This window comes from Solea solea, chromosome 17, assembly GCF_958295425.1.
Source record: "Solea solea chromosome 17, fSolSol10.1, whole genome shotgun sequence".
In the NCBI taxonomy this organism is placed as follows: domain Eukaryota; kingdom Metazoa; phylum Chordata; class Actinopteri; order Pleuronectiformes; family Soleidae; genus Solea; species Solea solea.
In genome coordinates, this window is record NC_081150.1 from 20561971 (window position 1) to 20580840 (window position 18870).

The 18870-nt window shown below is 40.9% G+C and overlaps 1 protein-coding gene across 1 annotated transcript in view; it reads left to right on the top strand.

Moving 5' to 3' along the window:
- Nucleotides 1–1529: 1529 nt before the first annotated feature.
- LOC131444101 (titin) overlaps nucleotides 1530–18870 on the top strand; it is a 29610-nt gene continuing 12269 nt past the window's right edge. Inside the window, exons 1-12 of the mRNA XM_058614244.1 lie at nucleotides 1530–1729; nucleotides 6470–6691; nucleotides 6761–6927; nucleotides 7773–7810; nucleotides 8011–8060; nucleotides 10266–10867; nucleotides 11217–11366; nucleotides 11857–11915; nucleotides 12237–12257; nucleotides 16073–16269; nucleotides 16366–16421; nucleotides 16572–18833. Coding sequence (XP_058470227.1) covers nucleotides 1663–1729; nucleotides 6470–6691; nucleotides 6761–6927; nucleotides 7773–7810; nucleotides 8011–8060; nucleotides 10266–10867; nucleotides 11217–11366; nucleotides 11857–11915; nucleotides 12237–12257; nucleotides 16073–16269; nucleotides 16366–16421; nucleotides 16572–18833 — 3891 coding nt within the window. The 5' untranslated portion in view covers nucleotides 1530–1662. The remainder of the gene's footprint in view (nucleotides 1730–6469; nucleotides 6692–6760; nucleotides 6928–7772; nucleotides 7811–8010; nucleotides 8061–10265; nucleotides 10868–11216; nucleotides 11367–11856; nucleotides 11916–12236; nucleotides 12258–16072; nucleotides 16270–16365; nucleotides 16422–16571; nucleotides 18834–18870) is intronic.

An 18870-nucleotide genomic window follows, 5' to 3' on the forward strand; every position in this document is an offset into this window, starting at 1 on the left:
CCGCCTGAAACTCTTACTGTGACTTAAACCCATGGGACAGAATAATCTTCCGGAGTCATCGGATTTGTAACATACGCACAAAAAATAAACACAACAGAGGATTTAAGTTTTGAACGCGTGACTCGGAGCATCGCTGCAGTTAAAGCGTCCTCACAGTGAACAGTAGAAAACTAATTATAAATAAATGAAAGGACTCTTTACAGAACGAGCAATTAAAACAACGTAAAAAAACAGGCTAACGACGACAACAGTGAAGATAACAGTAAAAGTTACACAATTCAAGTAAAAGCAATGACACCGTTGAGTAATGAAGCTGTTAATGAGGAAAAAAAAACATCATATATATTTAAAGAGCCGATAAAATACAAATAAAGTAGGATGTAGGTGGATAGAAGGCAACAATAAAACCTGAAAAAGTTATAACGCAACAAAGTTTGCGTAAATAAAAATAGATGCACTGGAGGACTGAAGTTTGTAAACCACTCACTCTCCCACACCAAAGCCCATAGAGAAAATCAGTGATTTTAACGTCATACACACAGGAGTTGTTGATCCACTGCTGCCTCCATCACTAAGTTCTAATGACTTATTTTGACAAATTCGGCTTTTGAAATCATTCGTTCAGATTGACCTCAGTGACACAAAGTGACCACACGAGGCAGCAGTAGACCAGCAGCTCCTGTGTCTCCGCCAGCTAAAATCACTGATTTTCTCTAGGGTTTACAAACTTCAGTTTCCTGTTGTAAAAAGTCTGTCTAACAGTGAGATAAAGTGTTCTTAAGATGTCGTTGACTTAAACTGACATAGATTTTTATTACATGAGTCTTTTATTAAGTGTTAATCTAATTTTAACACACCAAAGTCCATAGAGAAAATCTGCAATTTAAGCTAAATGAAATGAAATGTCAAAACAAGAAAAAAGAATAAAAACCAACATATAAAAGCCTAAAAAAACAATGAGAGTGAAAATAATAAATAAATAAGTCTAACTGGAGCCTTTAACAGTCTTGTCACACGCAGACTGAGCTGACATGTTTTTGCCCGCAGGGCAACGTGTCCACCGCCCATGGACGACCAGCAGGGGCTGTCACGGCGGTGGACGACGTGTCAACGTAATGAACAGGAACAAGCGACCAGGAGCCTTCAACAGAACGAGGTGACTGCGAGGGGTCACGTCCTCTTCATGCCGCTCTGTCGGCCTGCTGGGAACCACACACCTCTGCAGAGGAGGCGGGCGGCGGCGCTGCTGAGCAAACTGCTGCTGCTGGTTGACAGATGCCCTCAAAAAAGCCACTAACAGGATGACGCCAGCAGCGCTGCCAGGGCCGTGCGGTAAAGACGGATTATGTCTGACGGCTACATAATCAGATTATGCCTTTTTAACCTCGTCACTCTTGCCACACTTCACCTGCGCTTCCTGGACTGAAGAGGCTGCTTTACCGCCGCTCATTTAGTGTTTGAGCAGGCCTGAAGGATCCACTGTCCTCCAGACCCTCTACCACCACGTCATGGCCTCCACCTGAGAGAGAGAGAGAGAGAGAGAGAGAGAGAGAGAGAGAGAGAACACCCACGTCCTCCCAGCTCCTCCCAGGTCCTCCCACCTCCCCGTCACCCTGCTGGATTTACTTTGACCTTCATATTTGGGGAAAGTCTTCCTCCACGATGCTCTGGGGCCTTGGACTCGTGTTGTTCTTCGCTTCACTCGCTCCATGCGCCGCTGGAATTAAAGGTGAGCCCCGTTTCCGTTCACAAAAACACATCTTTATTCACAGGGGGAATAAAGTTGGCGCTGGGTGAACGGGAGCGTTGAGAAACGAGGATTTAAAGGGTAAAAAGTGTCTGAACACATAAGGTAAAGTTGCTGGCACTGGGAAATGCAAAGCCTATTATGATTGCATAAGCACTTGACTGCAGAGTCATTAAAGTGCAGGAGATGACAGAGGACGCGACACTGTCGCCGCTTTAAAAGCACGGCAAATGTGTCTGTGAGTCACTTCTCAACTGCAGAGGCAGCTGACGGTGATTTACCATGAAAATGTGACCAAAGTGAAACATGAGAAAACAAAATCTTGGCAAAAAAAGAAACGGAGGGGTACGTGATGGATTTAAAGCTGCCTAACCTTTGTTGATCGTTTGTTATTCCTCTTCGTTTGCGGCGTCAGACCCGACTGAGGGAGCGTTTGTGTGTAGACAGCGGCAGAGCAGAGGCGGGCGGAGTCTAGCAGAGTTTATCCCGTCAAACAGCTGAACGACTTGCTAGAGTTCACTTATTTTCAAGTTTTTGTGGACGCTTTTACTTGAGACAGACGTGGACCTGGTAAAGTTGGACGACTGCAAACACAAAGACAAAGTGTCTAAAACTAAAAAGTTTCTCAAACTCTTTCTAGGGCTCAAAAAAATAGGGACGGGAAGAGGGATCACATGATCCAGGTACGTTAGTCCGACTAAGACTTAGTCGGACTAACGTGTTTAATTGACATTAAGAAAACGGAATTATTGTGTTGGACTTTTAACATTCACGGAAACACACTGAGTGTCTCTCACGGTGCCCTCTGCTGGACCACATGGTGATTACTGCAGACAGTGTGATGGTGTTTTTAGGCTGTATAATTTGAACTTTGAATGGGTTTTTAAAGTGTGAATTGTATAATTGGTGTGGAACAAAGAATGACAATTAAAAACAGTTCTTTCACTTTCTTCTCCACTGAAAACTGGGAGAAATTGTGAAATTGGGAGAGCTGTAACATCCCTAGTAGTAACATATTTTGTTGTTTTTCATTCACTCAGCCAGTGGAATTATGTAAAACACCCCCAAATAACAAAGAGCTGGGCGAATACTCTCTCCCAGTCTTTTACGGATCCCACAGCCAAATTGAAATTAGTGGTTCAGAGATTGAGGCACCGAATATGTGCAAACATATGCAAACAATAAGAATAGACAATAAAACCGGATAATGGCACAGTTTGGTGGATTTGCTGCCAAAATGATGGCAGCTTGACAAGTTGAATTACAGCTTTCCTTTAGACGGAGGAGAGACGACGACGAAAAACAAAATATCTTCAGATAAAACGAGAAGTCTCAGGTCGACGTGGACGGGCTGAGTCTCACCGTCACTTCAGAAACATTTCATGTAACATATATTTATTCTAAAAGCACTGACTGAGTGGGCTGCCCGCTGAGTTACACCTCCCACTCAGCCCCGGCGCCGTCTGCGAGAACGCAGAGAGCCGGTGTTTGGATGCTTTTATGCCAGGCACACTTCAAGTGCTTTTATTTTTACTGTGAGTGGGGAATAAGGAGGGAGAGTGAACCCTGAACTCTGACAGACAGACGGACGTCGAGATCGACTTAAACCTGTCAACTTTGATCACAGTCGTGGATCAGAAAGCGCACAGCGACTTCCAGCTCCGTAACGAGCTTGAAGCGTAAGAACGTAAAGTGTAAAGAACAAGTGAGGGAGTGTAAAGAACAAGGGAGGGAGCGTAAAGAACAAGTGAAGGGAAAGAACAAGTGAAGGAGTGTAAAAAACAAGTGAGGGAGCGTAAAGAACAAGTGAAGGGAAAGAACAAGTGAAGGAGTGTAAAAAACAAGTGAAATGAAAGAACAAGTGAAGGAGTGTAAAGAACAATTGAAGGGAAAGAACAGGTGAAGGAGTGTAAAAAACAAGTGAGGGAGCGTAAAGAAAAAGTGAGGGAGCGTAAAGAACAAGTGAGGGAGCGTAAAGAACAAGTGAAGGAGCTTAAAGAACAAGTGAGGGGGCGTAAAGAACAATTGAGGGAGCGTAAAGAACAAGTGAGGGAGCGTAAAGAACAATTGAGGGAGCGTAAAGAACAAGTGAGGGAGCGTAAAGAACAATTGAGGGAGCGTAAAGAAAAATTGAGGGAGCGTAAAGAACAAGTGAAGGAGCGTAAAGAACAAGTGAAGGAGCGTAAAGAACAAGTAAGGGAGCATAAAGAACAAGTGAAGGAGCGTAAAGAACAAGTGAGGGAGCATCAAGAACAAGTGAGGGAGCGTAAAGAACAATTGAGGGAGCGTAAAGAAAAATTGAGGGAGCGTAAAGAACAAGTGAAGGAGCGTAAAGAACAAGTGAAGGAGCGTAAAGAACAAGTAAGGGAGCATAAAGAACAAGTGAAGGAGCGTAAAGAACAAGTGAGGGAGCGTAAAGAACAAGTGAGGGAGCGTAAAGAACAAGTGAGGGAGCGTAAAGAAAAATTGAGGGAGCGTAAAGAACAAGTGAAGGAGCGTAAAGAACAAGTGAAGGAGCGTAAAGAACAAGTAAGGGAGCATAAAGAACAAGTGAAGGAGCGTAAAGAACAAGTGAGGGAGCGTAAAGAACAAGTGAGGGAGCGTAAAGAACAATTGAGGGAGCGTAAAGAACAAGTGAGGGGGCGTAAAGAACAAGTAAGGGAGCATAAAGAACAAGTGAAGGAGCGTAAAGAACAAGTGAGGGAGCGTAAAGAACAAGTGAGGGAGCGTAAAGAACAAGTGAGGGAGCGTAAAGAGAAATTGAGGGAGCGTAAAGAACAAGTGAAGGAGCGTAAAGAACAAGTGAAGGAGCGTAAAGAACAAGTAAGGGAGCATAAAGAACAAGTGAAGGAGCGTAAAGAACAAGTGAGGGAGCGTAAAGAACAAGTGAGGGAGCGTAAAGAACAATTGAGGGAGCGTAAAGAACAAGTGAGGGGGCGTAAAGAACAAGTTAGGGTGAGGGAGTGTAAAGAACAAGTGAGGGAGTGTAAAGAACAAGTGAGGGAGCGTAAAGAACAAGTTAGGGTGAGGGAGCGTAAAGAACAAGTGAGGGAGCGTAAAGAACAAGTGAGGGAGCGTAAAGAACAATTGAGGGAGCGTAAAGAACAAGTGAGGGGGAGGGAGCGTAAAGAAAAAGTGAGGGAGCGTAAAGAACAATTAAGGGAGTGTAAAGAACAATTGAGGGAGCGTAAAGAACAAGTGAAGGAGCGTAAAGAACAAGTAAGGGAGCATAAAGAACAAGTGAAGGAGCGTAAAGAACAAGTGAGGGAGCGTAAAGAACAAGTGAGGGGGCGTAAAGAACGATAAAATACAATATTTCTGAATGGTTTAATCAATGTTTTATTTGCGTCTTAAATGTAATCCATAAAGGAAGATGCATCGATAATCGTTTCCTCATCGAATCGTGGGCCCTGAATCGTAGTCGTAAGGGCTGATGAGAATATCGTGTCTGTGCGGCGACTTTGTTCGTGAACGTCCGCGGCGTCAGGAAGAGGGAGCGGTGACTCTGGTGGCATGCGCCGGTTTTAGTGACTCTGCCACATGGATGAGGTTTCCACTCACGAAAATGCATCATTCTTCCATGAATAGCTGATTAATAAATAACAATCATTAGAAAATGGCAAATCCGATCAGTTAATCCCGACACGACATAGTCAGTCTGTCTGTCTGTCAGAACCTCACACTTCAAAAAGCCATCTCTTTCTAAAACTAGGGTGAATTGAGGTTAAGCAGTTACCATGGAGACTGCTCCTGTTCCCTTTATTGTTCGTTTTTTCACCTGATTTATTTATTTTATTTTTATTTTTTTTAAATGTCCTCCTGCTCGTGAAGGTTTCTCACACAAGCAGCAGAGAACACGGCGGCTTTCAAGTGAGAGGGCAGTTAGAATAAGTGCCCAGTAAATGGGAGCGGACACCTGCTGCTGCTGATGAGGAGGAGGAGGAGGAGGAGGAGGAGGAGGAGCCGTCACAAACGAGAACCATTCAAACAAACAGAGTTGTTCTCCAGCAGCAGACGTTGAGTCGATTTCACAGTCCCTGCTTTTTCTTTGGCAGCGTCAGACTCTGTCTCAGCTGCAGAGTCTGGGCGTGAAGTGATTTCCCTCAGACCCTCGACTCGTTCCGTCAATACGTCAACGTCACAACACGTAGAACTAATGTGGACCTCGGGGATGTGACAGATTTAGGGAAGAGAAGTGCTTTTTTTCCTACGGTGCTGCTGAAACATCTAAATTTACTGCTGCCTCCATCACTAAGTTCAAATGTCTCATTTTGTCAAATTCGGCTTTTGAAATCATTCGTTCAGATTGACCTCAGTGACACAAAGTGACCACACGAGGCAGCAGTAGACCAGCAGCTCCTGTGTCCCCGCGAGCTAAAATCACTGGTTTTCTCTATGGGCTTTGGTGTGGGAGAGTGAGTGGTTTACAAACTTCAGTTTCCTGTTGGAAAAGTCTGTGTGACAGTGAGATAAAGACGTGAACGTGTTCCTAATTTAATTTAATAAGGTGAGTCTTTTATTTTGGTGGCTAAAGCCAATTTACTTTATTTTCCTGCCGGCAGCTTAACTTTCTCGTTAAATAAAATTGGATAAACGGTTACCAGGTGGGCGGGGTTTCATTGTCATATCTGTGGTCATATTAGTTGTAAACACAGTTGGATCGGATCAGACTCTCATAAGCCTTCACACTGACTCCACATGGTTCTCGTTTCTCCTGCTCAGAGAATGACGCGAGGCTGCGCCCGGGAGTCCCGGCGGACGCCGGCGCCTCCACGCGCCTGGTGGAACTCTTGACGGCGTCGACGTACGCCCAAAGTTCGGGTTCTGACGTCGGAAAACCTCGAGCCAAGAGGTCAGTGTTCATTCACCCCGGAGTGAAGATCTGTCCTGAAGAGAGCGTCAGTGAAGTGCTCGCCAGCCACCAGGCGTACTACCAGCTCAGAGGTACACACACACACACACACACACACGCGCGCTGGTTTCTTTATTTATCGTGTTTGTTTGTGCACTCAGTTTGTCAGGAGGCGGTGTGGGAGGCGTTCAGGATCTTCTTGGACAGGATTCCCGGGACAGCGGAGTACCAGCGATGGGTTCACACGTGTCAGCACGAGTTGCTCTGCATCTCCGACCTCGCCAAGAACTTCAGCGGCTCTGAGGAGCACGTCAGATTAGTTCAGCGGGTAAAGACGTCTGTCTGTCCGTCCAACAAACAAACACACACCATCAGATCTTTTCTAAAGTGTCTTAAAGGTGACATAGAATGCTTGTATCACACATATATGTTAGTTATGGAGGTCTACTTACATATATTAACTTGTTTTCATGGTTAAAAAACCTCCTAATCGCTGCAAACGAGCCGAGTGTCGATCCGCTTCGCAGAGCCCAGGAAAACAATACAACACTATTTTCTCAGCAGTGGCTGAACTGTTTGTTCTGAAACTTTAGGGTTTCATAAACGAGGTAATGACGCAGATACACACACAAACGCAGCGTTAATTGGAGCTTCCGGTCTATGTGGGCTTTAGAGGGTAAATCGAGGGCTGCTGGGATTTTAGTATCTTCACAAAATACTCTAACCGACTAAAATCTGTCAGTTTAAATCTACGATATCTTTAAGATCCTGTTCATGTCTTCATCTCACTGTGAGACAGACTTTTCCAACAGGAAACTGAACTCACTCTCCCACACCAAACCCCACAGAGAAAAGCAGTAATTTTAGCTTGCGGGGACACAGGATTTGTGCCACTGAGGGAAGTCTGAGTGAAGGATTTCAAAAGCCGAAGTGACAAAATAAGACATTTGAACTTAGTGATGGAGGCAGCAGTGGATCAACAACTCCTGTGTGTGTGATGTTAAAATCACTGATTTTCTCTATGAGGTTTGGTGTGGGAGAAACAAACAAACAAACAAACAAACAAACAAGAAAAGGAGGTGAATTCTGACGATCAGCTTGTTGTCAGAGTGAATTTTCCAAACGGAGCCTTTTGACTAACAGCTGTTGTTGTTGTTTGTGTTTTGTTCACAGAGGATGAGTCGACTGAGAGACCGGAAGCCGCCGCCACGGTAAGACACGCCACCGCAACACGTTCAAGTTTAATGTAAAAATGAACAGAATTTAGTTGTTGAACAGTGACTCTGACCGTTCAAACGAACTACCAAAAACAATACGAGTAACAAAACAGACAAAGATATTCTATTTCCATGCATGCGATGTAAATGCAGAGGTTTATGTTTCAGTCTGACATGTTTTTATTCTCCCGCAGAGAATCAGTGTCTCCTCCGGCTGCGACGCTGAAACTCCCTGACATCAAAGGTACAAAATCATTCAGAAATTTAAAAATATTCACATTTAAGAAGTTGAAAAATGACAAAGTAGAAAATATTCACATTTAAGAAGCTGAAAAATGACAGAAAGTAGAAAATATTCACATTTAAGAAGCTGAAAAATGACAGAAAGTAGAAAATATTCACATTTAAGAAGCTGAAAAGTGACAGAAAGTAGAAAATATTCACATTTAAGAAGCTGGAAAATGACAGAAAGTAGAAAATATTCACATTTAAGAAGCTGAAAAATGACAGAAAGTAGAAAATATTCACATTTAAGAAGCTGAAAAGTGACAGAAAGTAGAAAATATTCACATTTAAGAAGCTGAAAAGTGACAGAAAGTAGAAAATATTCACATTTAAGAAGCTGAAAAATGACAGAAAGTAGAAAACATTCACATTTAAGAAGCTGGAAAATGACAGAAAGTAGAAAATATTCACATTTAAGAAGCTGAAAAATGACAGAAAGTAGAAAATATTCACATTTAAGAAGCTGGAAAATGACAGAAAGTAGAAAATATTCACATTTAAGAAGCTGAAAAGTGACAGAAAGTAGAAAATATTCACATTTAAGAAGCTGAAAAATGACAGAAAGTAGAAAACATTCACATTTAAGAAGCTGAAAAATTACAGAAAGTAGAAAACATTCACATTTAAGAAGCTGAAAAATGACAGAAAGTAGAAAATATTCACATTTAAGAAGCTGAAAAATGACAGAAAGAAGAAAACATTCACATTTAAGAAGCTGGAAAATGACAGAAAGTAGAAAATATTCACATTTAAGAAGCTGAAAAATGACAGAAAGTAGAAAACATTCACATTTAAGAAGCTGGCAAATGACAGAAAGTAGAAAACATTCACATTTAAGAAGCTGAAAAATGACAGAAAGTAGAAAATATTCAGATTTAAGAAGCTGAAAAATGACAGAAAGTAGAAAACATTCACATTTAAGAAGCTGAAAAATGACAGAAAGTAGAAAATATTCACATTTAAGAAGCTGGAAAATGACAGAAAGTAGAAAACATTCACATTTAAGAAGCTGAAAAATGACAGAAACTAGAAAATATTCACATTTAAGAAGCTGAAAAGTGACAGAAAGTAGAAAATATTCACATTTAAGAAGCTGAAAAATGACAGAAAGTAGAAAACATTCACATTTAAGAAGCTGAAAAATGACAGAAAGTAGAAAATATTCACATTTAAGAAGCTGAAAAATGACAGAAAGTAGAAAACATTCACATTTAAGAAGCTGGAAAATGACAGAAAGTAGAAAATATTCACATTTAAGAAGCTGAAAAATGACAGAAAGTAGAAAACATTCACATTTAAGAAGCTGGAAAATGACAGAAAGTAGAAAACATTCACATTTAAGAAGCTGAAAAATGACAGAAAGTAGAAAATATTCAGATTTAAGAAGCTGAAAAATGACAGAAAGTAGAAAACATTCACATTTAAGAAGCTGAAAAATGACAGAAAGTAGAAAATATTCACATTTAAGAAGCTGGAAAATGACAGAAAGTAGAAAACATTCACATTTAAGAAGCTGAAAAATGACAGAAAGTAGAAAATATTCACATTTAAGAAGCTGAAAAATGACAGAAAGTAGAAAACATTCACATTTAAGAAGCTGAAAAATGACAGAAAATAGAAAATATTCACATTTAAGAAGCTGAAAAATTACAGAAAGTAGAAAACATTCACATTTAAGAAGCTGAAAAATGACAGAAAGTAGAAAATATTCACATTTAAGAAGCTGAAAAATGACAGAAAGTAGAAAACCTTCACATTTAAGAAGCTGAAAAATGACAGAAACTAGAAAATATTCACATTTAAGAAGCTGAAAATTGACAGAAAGTAGAAAATATTCACATTTAAGAAGCTGAAAAATGACAGAAAGTAGAAAATATTCACATTTAAGAAGCTGAAAAATGACAAAGTAGAAAATATTCACATTTAAGAAGCTGAAAAATGACAGAAAGTAGAAAACCTTCACATTTAAGAAGCTGAAAAATGACAGAAAGTAGAAAATATTCACATTTAAGAAGCTGAAAATTGACAGAAAGTAGAAAATATTCACATTTAAGAAGCTGATATTCTTCGATCTCTGGTTCTTCACTAATAAAAGTCTGTCACTCCACTAAAATGTTGAATTTTAACTCAAACTGTGTAAAAATGTGTAATGATGTCACTTCAGGTTCAGACGTTCAGACGATCGACTCCACAGAGACACCGACTGCCGTCACCTTCCCCGTCCATCTCACTCCTGTGAGCTCCTCACCAGACCAGGACCTGGAAGAAACCCAGTCTGAGGAGGAGGTGAAGGTTGAAGAAGAGGAGGAAAATAAGAAGGTGGAAGAAGATGAGGAGGAGAAGGTGGAGGTGGAGGAGGAGGAGAAGAAGGTGGAAGAAGAAGAGAAGAAGGTGCAAGAAGTGGAGGAGAAAGAGAAAAAGCTAGAGGAGGAGGTGAAGAAGGTGGAAGAAGAGGAGGAGGAAGAGAAAAAGCTAGAGGAGGAGGTGAAGAAGGTGGAAGAAGAGGAGGAAAAGAAGGTGGAAGAAGAGGAGGAGGAAGAGAAAAAGCTAGAGGAGGAGGTGAAGAAGGTGGAAGAAGAAGAGGAAAAGAAGGTGGAAGAAGAGGAGGAGGAAGAGAAAAAGCTAGAGGAGAAGGTGCAAGAAGACAAGGAGAAAAACGTGGAAGAAAAGGAGGAGAAGGTGGACAAAGAGGAGGAAGAGTGGGTGCAAGAAGGGGAGGAAAAGAAGAAGATTGAAGAGGAGGTGGAGGAGAAGAATGAGGAGGAGGTAATACTGAGCTAACACATTTTCAGATGTTGACTGTAGAGTGGGAGGAGCTGGAGGAGGTGAGTGACAGGAGGACTTTTTTGGAGAATTCATCTGTGGAAGCTTTTGAAAGAAAGAAGAAGAAGAAGAAGTAAAGAAGTCTCAGTCTCTGTTTGTTGGTGCAGTGACAGAATGTCTGTTGTTGTTTGATGAGAGCAGGTTATTACTGTTTTTACACAGACTGACATTTCTATTATTGTGGAACCATTTTCTCTCTCTGCTGTTTCTCTTACTAATGTTTTACTCCTTTGTTTTTCTTAACTTTTCTGCAATGACTCTTTTCTTTGTTTGTTTCTTTGTTGCCGTGCAGGACCCGGAGCTTCCTAACGTGGTCCCTGAGAGTCCGCTGCAGCGCGTGCTGGAGTTCAGTATTGACCTGGTGGATCCGGGTTACAGAGACCTGCTGGACGACCCGGACTCCCCACAGTACGTGGATCTGGCTCATCACCTGCAGGACCAGGTGTGACTTCCTGCTTTTCTGTTTATGGACGTTTCCTGTGTTGAGCTTTCACTCGCCCACTAGAAAGAATATGATAGAGAGAGAAAAATCACACAGAGTTGTTGATCCACTGCTGCCTCCATCACTAAGTTCTAATGTCTTATTTTGTCAATTCGGCTTTTGAAATCTTTCACTCAGATTTACCTCAGTGACACAAAGTGACCACAAGAGGCAGCAGTAGACCAGCAGCTCCTGTGTCCCTGATGGCTAAAATCACTGATTTTCTCTATGGGGTTTGGTGTGGGAGAGTCTATCAAAGGGAGGACATTTTCAAAAAGGGAGGACATTTTCAAAAAAGTAAAGACATTTTCAGAAAGTCAGGACATTTTCAGAGAAACCATGTTCAGGTGCTTTAGGAGTCACAGACAGTTCATCTCATCCCACTCTCACTAACACACACTTCCTGTCAGATCTTCACTGACCTCAGTTTTCGTTTTGTCTTGTGTCTCAGATGCAGCACGTCTTTGACAAACTCCCAGGATTTAAAACCATCAACGTGCTGCGAATCAGGTCAGTTGTAAACATTGTGATTTAAAGAGAGAGACGTAATAAACGCTAAATGCTCTGTATTTATACAAAACTCATTCACACTTTCTATGTGCAGCACTTTTTTGATTCATATTGGTTTTTATAAATAAAGTTAGTATCGTCGTAACGTTGAGTTTAGAGAAAATACAGCGTCTCATAAACTGAAGTGGTTTTTACTTATCGAGACGTTTCAGTGTCGTAAACACCAACTGCTGAGTGTGTGTGTGTGTGTGTGTGTTTGAGAGAGTGTGTGTGAGTTTTATTTCTAAAACTTACTCTTGATTTTCTTCTCTCCAACATAAGCGAGACTCAGGACACTGACGGGTAAGTGAGACACACACACACACATATACACAGCTCTGCATTGAGCTTGGATCTGAGTCAAAACATTGAAAAGTGTCCAAACAGAGACAAGGACGGAGACACCTGCTGGGACCTGAGCGTGTTTGTGTCTCCAGCTGAAGGTGACGTCCTCGCGTCTGTCATGGTCAATAACACGGAGACGAGGTCTCAGCAGGAGCTCGTCCTCTAAATGTTTGGACAGATTCATGATCCATGGTCCTGGTTCTCTGTCTGCACTGCACTGAAACAACCTCAGGGGGCACTGTGTGTCAGACTGTGTCAGGGAGCGAGGACATTTACAGGAAGTGGGGACATTTTCAGAAAGTGAGGATATTTTCAGAAAGTTAGGACCTATTCATTAAAGTGAGGACATTTTTTTTTTTAGTGAGGATATTTTCAGGAAGTTAGATCATTTTCAGAAAAGTGAGGACATTTTCAGAAAAATCTGGACATTTTCAGAAAGTGAGGATATTTTTAAAAAAGTGAAGACATTTTCAAAAAGTGAGGACATTTTTTTTTTTACTGAGGATATTTTCAGGAAGTTAGATCATTTTCAGAAAAGTGAGGACATTTTCAAAAAAAATCTGGACATTTTCAGAAAGTGAGGATATTTTTAAAAAAGTGAGGACATTTTCAGAAAAGTCAGGACATTTTCAAAAAGTGAGGACATTTTTTTTTTTTACTGAGGATATTTTCAGGAAGCGAGAACATTTTCAAAAAAGTGAGGACATTTTCAGAAGGTGTTCTGTTCAAGGATTTGCAAAAATGTGACTCGTACAGTGTGACAACAGCCTCTTCTGTGTGTTTTATTGTTATTGTGGACATGATTCACCTTCACAGACAAATCTGCGTCTCCGTTAAAAACCATGAGACCTTGAGGTTGAAGAAGACAGAAGGAAGCAGGACTTTGTTTGCTTCCACGATGTCCCTTAACTTTACAAAGAGGAAGAGGACACACGTGGCAGGCCAGATTGTCCGTCACATGAAAGAAAAAACATCTTTGAAGACAAAAGACAAAAGCGGAGGAATAAAAGCTTGTTTTGCTTGTTTTCGGTGAAGGTTGTTTCCCTCAGCGGGAGCAGTTCAATGCCCTGTGCTCAGCCTGGAGAGTTAAAAAGCCTTTTTGTTGTGTGGGCCGCCTCCACTGACTCCATCTCTGCAAAAATAGCAGCGACGTGAAGCCAGGTGAGGACGCGCCGGGCAGCAGGTGTAGTGTTTTCAACAGCGGTGGAGTGGGCGTAGACGTGTTCGACCCTTTTTAAAATGCAAGCGCACGGGCACAACACGCCGGAGAGCAAATAAACCAAAAAACATATTTTCACATGTGTGACGAGGAGAATGAAAGTCAGGCCGGCAGTCGCTCGTAGAGACGAGAGGACACGCACACACGAGCAGGACAAAAATCAGCTCCACTCGAGACAAAGCAGCTGTGTCTGAGGACGGAGAAGCTCTAATGAGGAAGAGCTGTTGTTTGGCAGATGTTTGGTTTTTAAAGAAAAACACAGCATTTCCATGTGTGTGTGTGTGTAATATGGATGATAGAGTCCTGTCCTCTTTATTCTTTTGCCACATGTTTTGTGTCATTTCCTCAATCAGTGTGATAAACTCTGACAGAAACATTTATGGACCTAATCAAGTCGTCAATTAATCGAGAAAATAGTCGACAGAAACTTGTCAAAGACAAACTCGTAGACTCGTTTTAGTTTTGAAGCTTAAATTAAAGAAAACCAACGTGTGATTGATTATTTCCTGATACTGTAAGTAAAGGTCGGGTTTCACGTCTCTACTCTGTCGAGACTAGAACTTACTGTTCTTATAACTGAGTAATTGTTTTGAGTGTTTATTTTAAATAAAGTTTCTGGAATTTTTTAGCTTCTTAAATGTGAATATTTTCTGCTTTCTGTCATTTTTCAGCTTCTTAAATGTGAATATTTTCTACTTTCTGTAATTTTTCAGCTTCTTAAATGTGAATATTTTCTACTTTCTGTAATTTTTCAGCTTCTTAAATGTGAATATTTTCTAGTTTCTGTCATTTTTCAGCTTCTTAAATGTGAATATTTTCTGCCTTTCGTCATTTTTCAGCTTCTTAAATGTGAATATTTTCTAGTTTCTGTCATTTTTCAGCTTCTTAAATGTGAATATTTTCTAGTTTCTGTCATTTTTCAGCTTCTTAAATGTGAATATTTTCTAGTTTCTGTCATTTTTCAGCTTCTTAAATGTGAATATTTTCTAGTTTCTGTCATTTTTCAGCTTCTTAAATGTGAATATTTTCTACTTTCTGTAATTTTTCAGCTTCTTAAATGTGAATATTTTCTAGTTTCTGTCATTTTTCAGCTTCTTAAATGTGAATATTTTCTGCCTTTCGTCATTTTTCAGCTTCTTAAATGTGAATATTTTCTAGTTTCTGTCATTTTTCAGCTTCTTAAATGTGAATATTTTCTAGTTTCTGTCATTTTTCAGCTTCTTAAATGTGAATATTTTCTAGTTTCTGTCATTTTTCAGCTTCTTAAATGTGAATATTTTCTAGTTTCTGTCATTTTTCAGCTTCTTAAATGTGAATATTTTCTAGTTTCTGTCATTTTTCAGCTTCTTAAATGTGAATATTTTCTAGTTTCTGTCATTTTTCAGCTTCTTAAATGTGAATATTTTCTAGTTTCTGTCATTTTTCAGCTTCTTAAATGTGAATATTTTCTAGTTTCTGTCATTTTTCAGCTTCTTAAATGTGAAGGTTTTCTACTTTCTGTCATTTTTCAGCTTCTTAAATGTGAATATTTTCTACTTTCTGTCATTTTTCAGCTTCTTAAATGTGAATATTTTCTAGTTTCTGTCATTATTCAGCTTCTTAAATGTGAATATTTTCTAGTTTCTGTCATTTTTCAGCTTCTTAAATGTGAAGGTTTTCTACTTTCTGTCATTTTTCAGCTTCTTAAATGTGAATATTTTCTACTTTCTGTCATTTTTCAGCTTCTTAAATGTGAATATTTTCTACTTTCTGTCATTTTCCAGCTTCTTAAATGTGAATATTTTCTACTTTCTGTCATTTTTCAGCTTCTTAAATGTGAATATTTTCTACTTTCTGTCATTTTTCAGCTTCTTAAATGTGAATATTTTCTACTTTCTGTCATTTTTCAGCTTCTTAAATGTGAATAATTTCTAGATTCTGTCATTTTTCAGCTTCTTAAATGTGAATATTTTCTAGATTCTGTCATTTTTCAGCTTCTTAAATGTGAATATTTTCTACTTTCTTTAATTTTTCAGCTTCTTAAATGTGAATATTTTCTACTTTCTGTCATTTTTCAGCTTCTTAAATGTGAATATTTTCTAGTTTCTGTCATTTTTCAGCTTCTTAAATGTGAATATTTTCTACTTTCTTTCATTTTTCAGCTTCTTAAATGTGAATATTTTCTAGTTTCTGTCATTTTTCAGCTTCTTAAATGTGAATATTTTCTAGTTTCTGTCATTTTTCAGCTTCTTAAATGTGAATATTTTCTACTTTCTGTCATTTTTCAGCTTCTTAAATGTGAATATTTTCTAGTTTTGTCATTTTTCAGCTTCTTAAATGTGAATATTTTCTAGTTTCTGTAATTTTGTAGCTTCTTAAATGTGAATTTTTTTTACTTTCTGTCATTTTTCAGCTTCTTAAATGTGAATATTTTCTACTTTCTTTGCTCCATATAACAAAGAAATAATCAAAACTGAATAATTTTGGTCTGTGGACAAAAACAAAGACATTTGTCTGTGTAGACAAAGTGGACAGAATTAAAGGGTTTACAGTAGGTGTGTCTTCTCCTCTTCAGGTCTGGAGGAATCTCGGTGCTCTACTCTCTCGTCTTTGACGTCACGTCGCCTGAAATCAACCTGGGGGAGAATTCGGAGGTGGCGACCAACAGTCCGGAGTTGTCGGCTGACTCCGCCCTCAGGGCGATGGTGACGGAGGCTTTAAGAGAAGAGGCGTCGCTGCCCATCGACCTGGACTCGCTGAACTTTGAACCAGGTAGCTGCAACGTCACGTACAGTTTATGCTTTTTCAGTTTCTGCTTCAACTTCAAAAATATATTATTAGAATATTTTTTTGTCTTCTCTTTGACAGAGGTCAGCCTCATGCCAGCGTTTACCTCCTCATCTTCAGTAGAAGTAGTGAACGAGGTGAGATGTTGGGTTGTTGTTTTAGGGCCGTGACTAACAAATGGTTTCTCTTAATGGAGAGAAATTGATTAGTTATTTGGTCAAGTTTTCAGGAAATGCTCAGGCTTTAGAAAGCTTTTCTTAAAGGGCATGTCGTTCATCTTCCCACAGTCCAGTGAACCAGACTCTCACAACGAGTTTGAAGTGGTCACCGAGGAGCCGGAGGTGGGCAAACCTCGTCTGCCAGTTCCTCTCATGCCCCTGGAGAAGGAGAACGCCCTGGTGACCCTGCTGGATCCCACAGCTCTCCCTGACGATGGGATGGCGGTGACAGAGTTTAGGAGTGACGCTCCGCCCGCCACAGAGGATCTCATTGATGAATCGGAGGCGATTTATGTGGGTGAGCCATCGAGTGAAGGCAGAGAGGAGGAAAAAGAGGAATCGCTCATCATTACACACGAGATTGAGACCATTCGTCATGATGAAACTGCCGAACTTGTGAGAGAGTACATCCCGACCCCAGCGGTGATTCTTCAGCTGGAGACGGATGCTTCATATATCAGCCTGTCACCTAACCTGATATCAGAGGAGGACCTAGTTCCTGTAGACGAGGACAGCCACAGTCCTCGTGTGGATGTTGATTTTACTACCACTACTGCAATTTTATTAACCACCACAGCCTCAACCAAAGAGGCACTGTCTGGTTTGGGACAAGCTGTCACAACACTCTCTGCCCTCACAGGCCAACCACCCACCGAGTTAACACTCCGTCTTCAAGAAGCTGACGAGGCAAATGCTCTTCCAGACGAGGAGGGTGTAGAAACTGGAATTGAACTGCAAGAACCAGAGAGAGAGTTAGAGGTCAAAGCTAATGAAGGAGTGCTTGAGGTTTTGCAGCCAAATCCTAAACAACCCGAAAACTTTGATGCAGAAGAAGCGAAATTAAAGGTGTCAGAGGAAGTTGGTGCTACGGAGCCGGAAGGAGACCCTGCAGTAGAATCTCCTCCTAAAGAAGTGTCACCTGAGGTTCCAGACACGGAGGAGATGGAAGTTGAGGATTTGACAGAAGGACAGGAAGAAGGAGTTGAGTTTTTGCAACCAGAAGAGGACATAACTGAAATTGCAGAAGAAGGTATAGTTGACATGTCAAGTCCAACTTCAGAGCCTATGGATATACAACCTGAAGTACCTGAGGAATTTTTACTGGAGGTCTCCAATAATAGGCTACCTGAGGTAGCAGAGAGAACAGTACCTGAGGTAGTAGAGAAAACAGTACCTGAGGTAGCAGAGAGAACAGTACCTGAGGTAGTAGAGGAAACAGTACCTGAGGTAGCAGAGGAAACAGTACCTGAGGTAGTAGAGGAAACAGTACCTGAGGTAGCAGAGGAAACAATACCTGAGGTAGCAGAGGAAACAATACCTGAGGTAGCAGAGGAAACTGTATCCAAGGTAGCAGAAGAAACAATACCTGAGGTAGTAGAGGAAACAGTACCTGAGGTAGCAGAGAGAACAGTACCTGAGGTGACAGAGAACACAGTACCTGAGGTAGTAGACGAAACAGTACCTGAGGTAGTAGAGGAAACAGTACCTGAGGTAGTAGAGGAAACAGTACCTGGGGAAGTGGAGGAAATGGTACCTGAGGTAGCAGAGATAACAGTACCTGATGTGACAGAGAAAACAGTACCTGAGGTAGTGGAGGAAATGGTACCTGAGGTAGCAGAGGAAACAATACCTGAGGTAGCAGAGGAAACGGTATCCAAGGTAGCAGAAGAAACAATACCTGAGGTAGTAGAGGAAACAATACCTGAGGTAGTAGAGGAAACAGTACCTGAGGTAGCAGAAGAAACAATACCTGAGGTAGTAGAGGAAACAATACCTGAGGTAGTAGAGGAAACAGTACCTGAGGTAGTAGAGGAAACAATACCTGAGGTAGTAGAGGAAACAGTACCTGAGGTAGCAGAGGAAACGATTCCTGAGGTAGCAGAGGAAACGGTACAAGAGGTAGCAGAGGAAACGATTCCTGAGGTAGCAGAGGAAACAATACCTAAGGTAGCAGAGGAAACGGTACATGAGGTAGCAGAGGGAACAATACCTGAGGTTGCAGAGGAAACAGTACCTGAGGTAGGAGAGGTAATGGTAACTGAGGTAGCAGATGAAACGGTACCTGAGGTAGCGGAAGAAACGGTACCTGAGGTATCGGAGGAAACGGTACCTGATGTAGTGGAGGAAACGGTACCTGAGGTATCGGAGGAAACGGTACTTGGTGTAGTGGAGGAAACGGTACCTGAGGTAGCGGAGGAAACGGCACCTGAGGTAGCAGAGAAAATGGCACCTGAGGTAGCAGAGAAAACGGTACCTGAGGTAGCAGAGAAAACGGTAACTGAGGTAGCAGAGAAAATGGTACCTGAGCTAGCAGAGGAAACATTACCTGCAGTAGCAAAGGAATCTGTACCTAAGGTGGTGGAGAAAA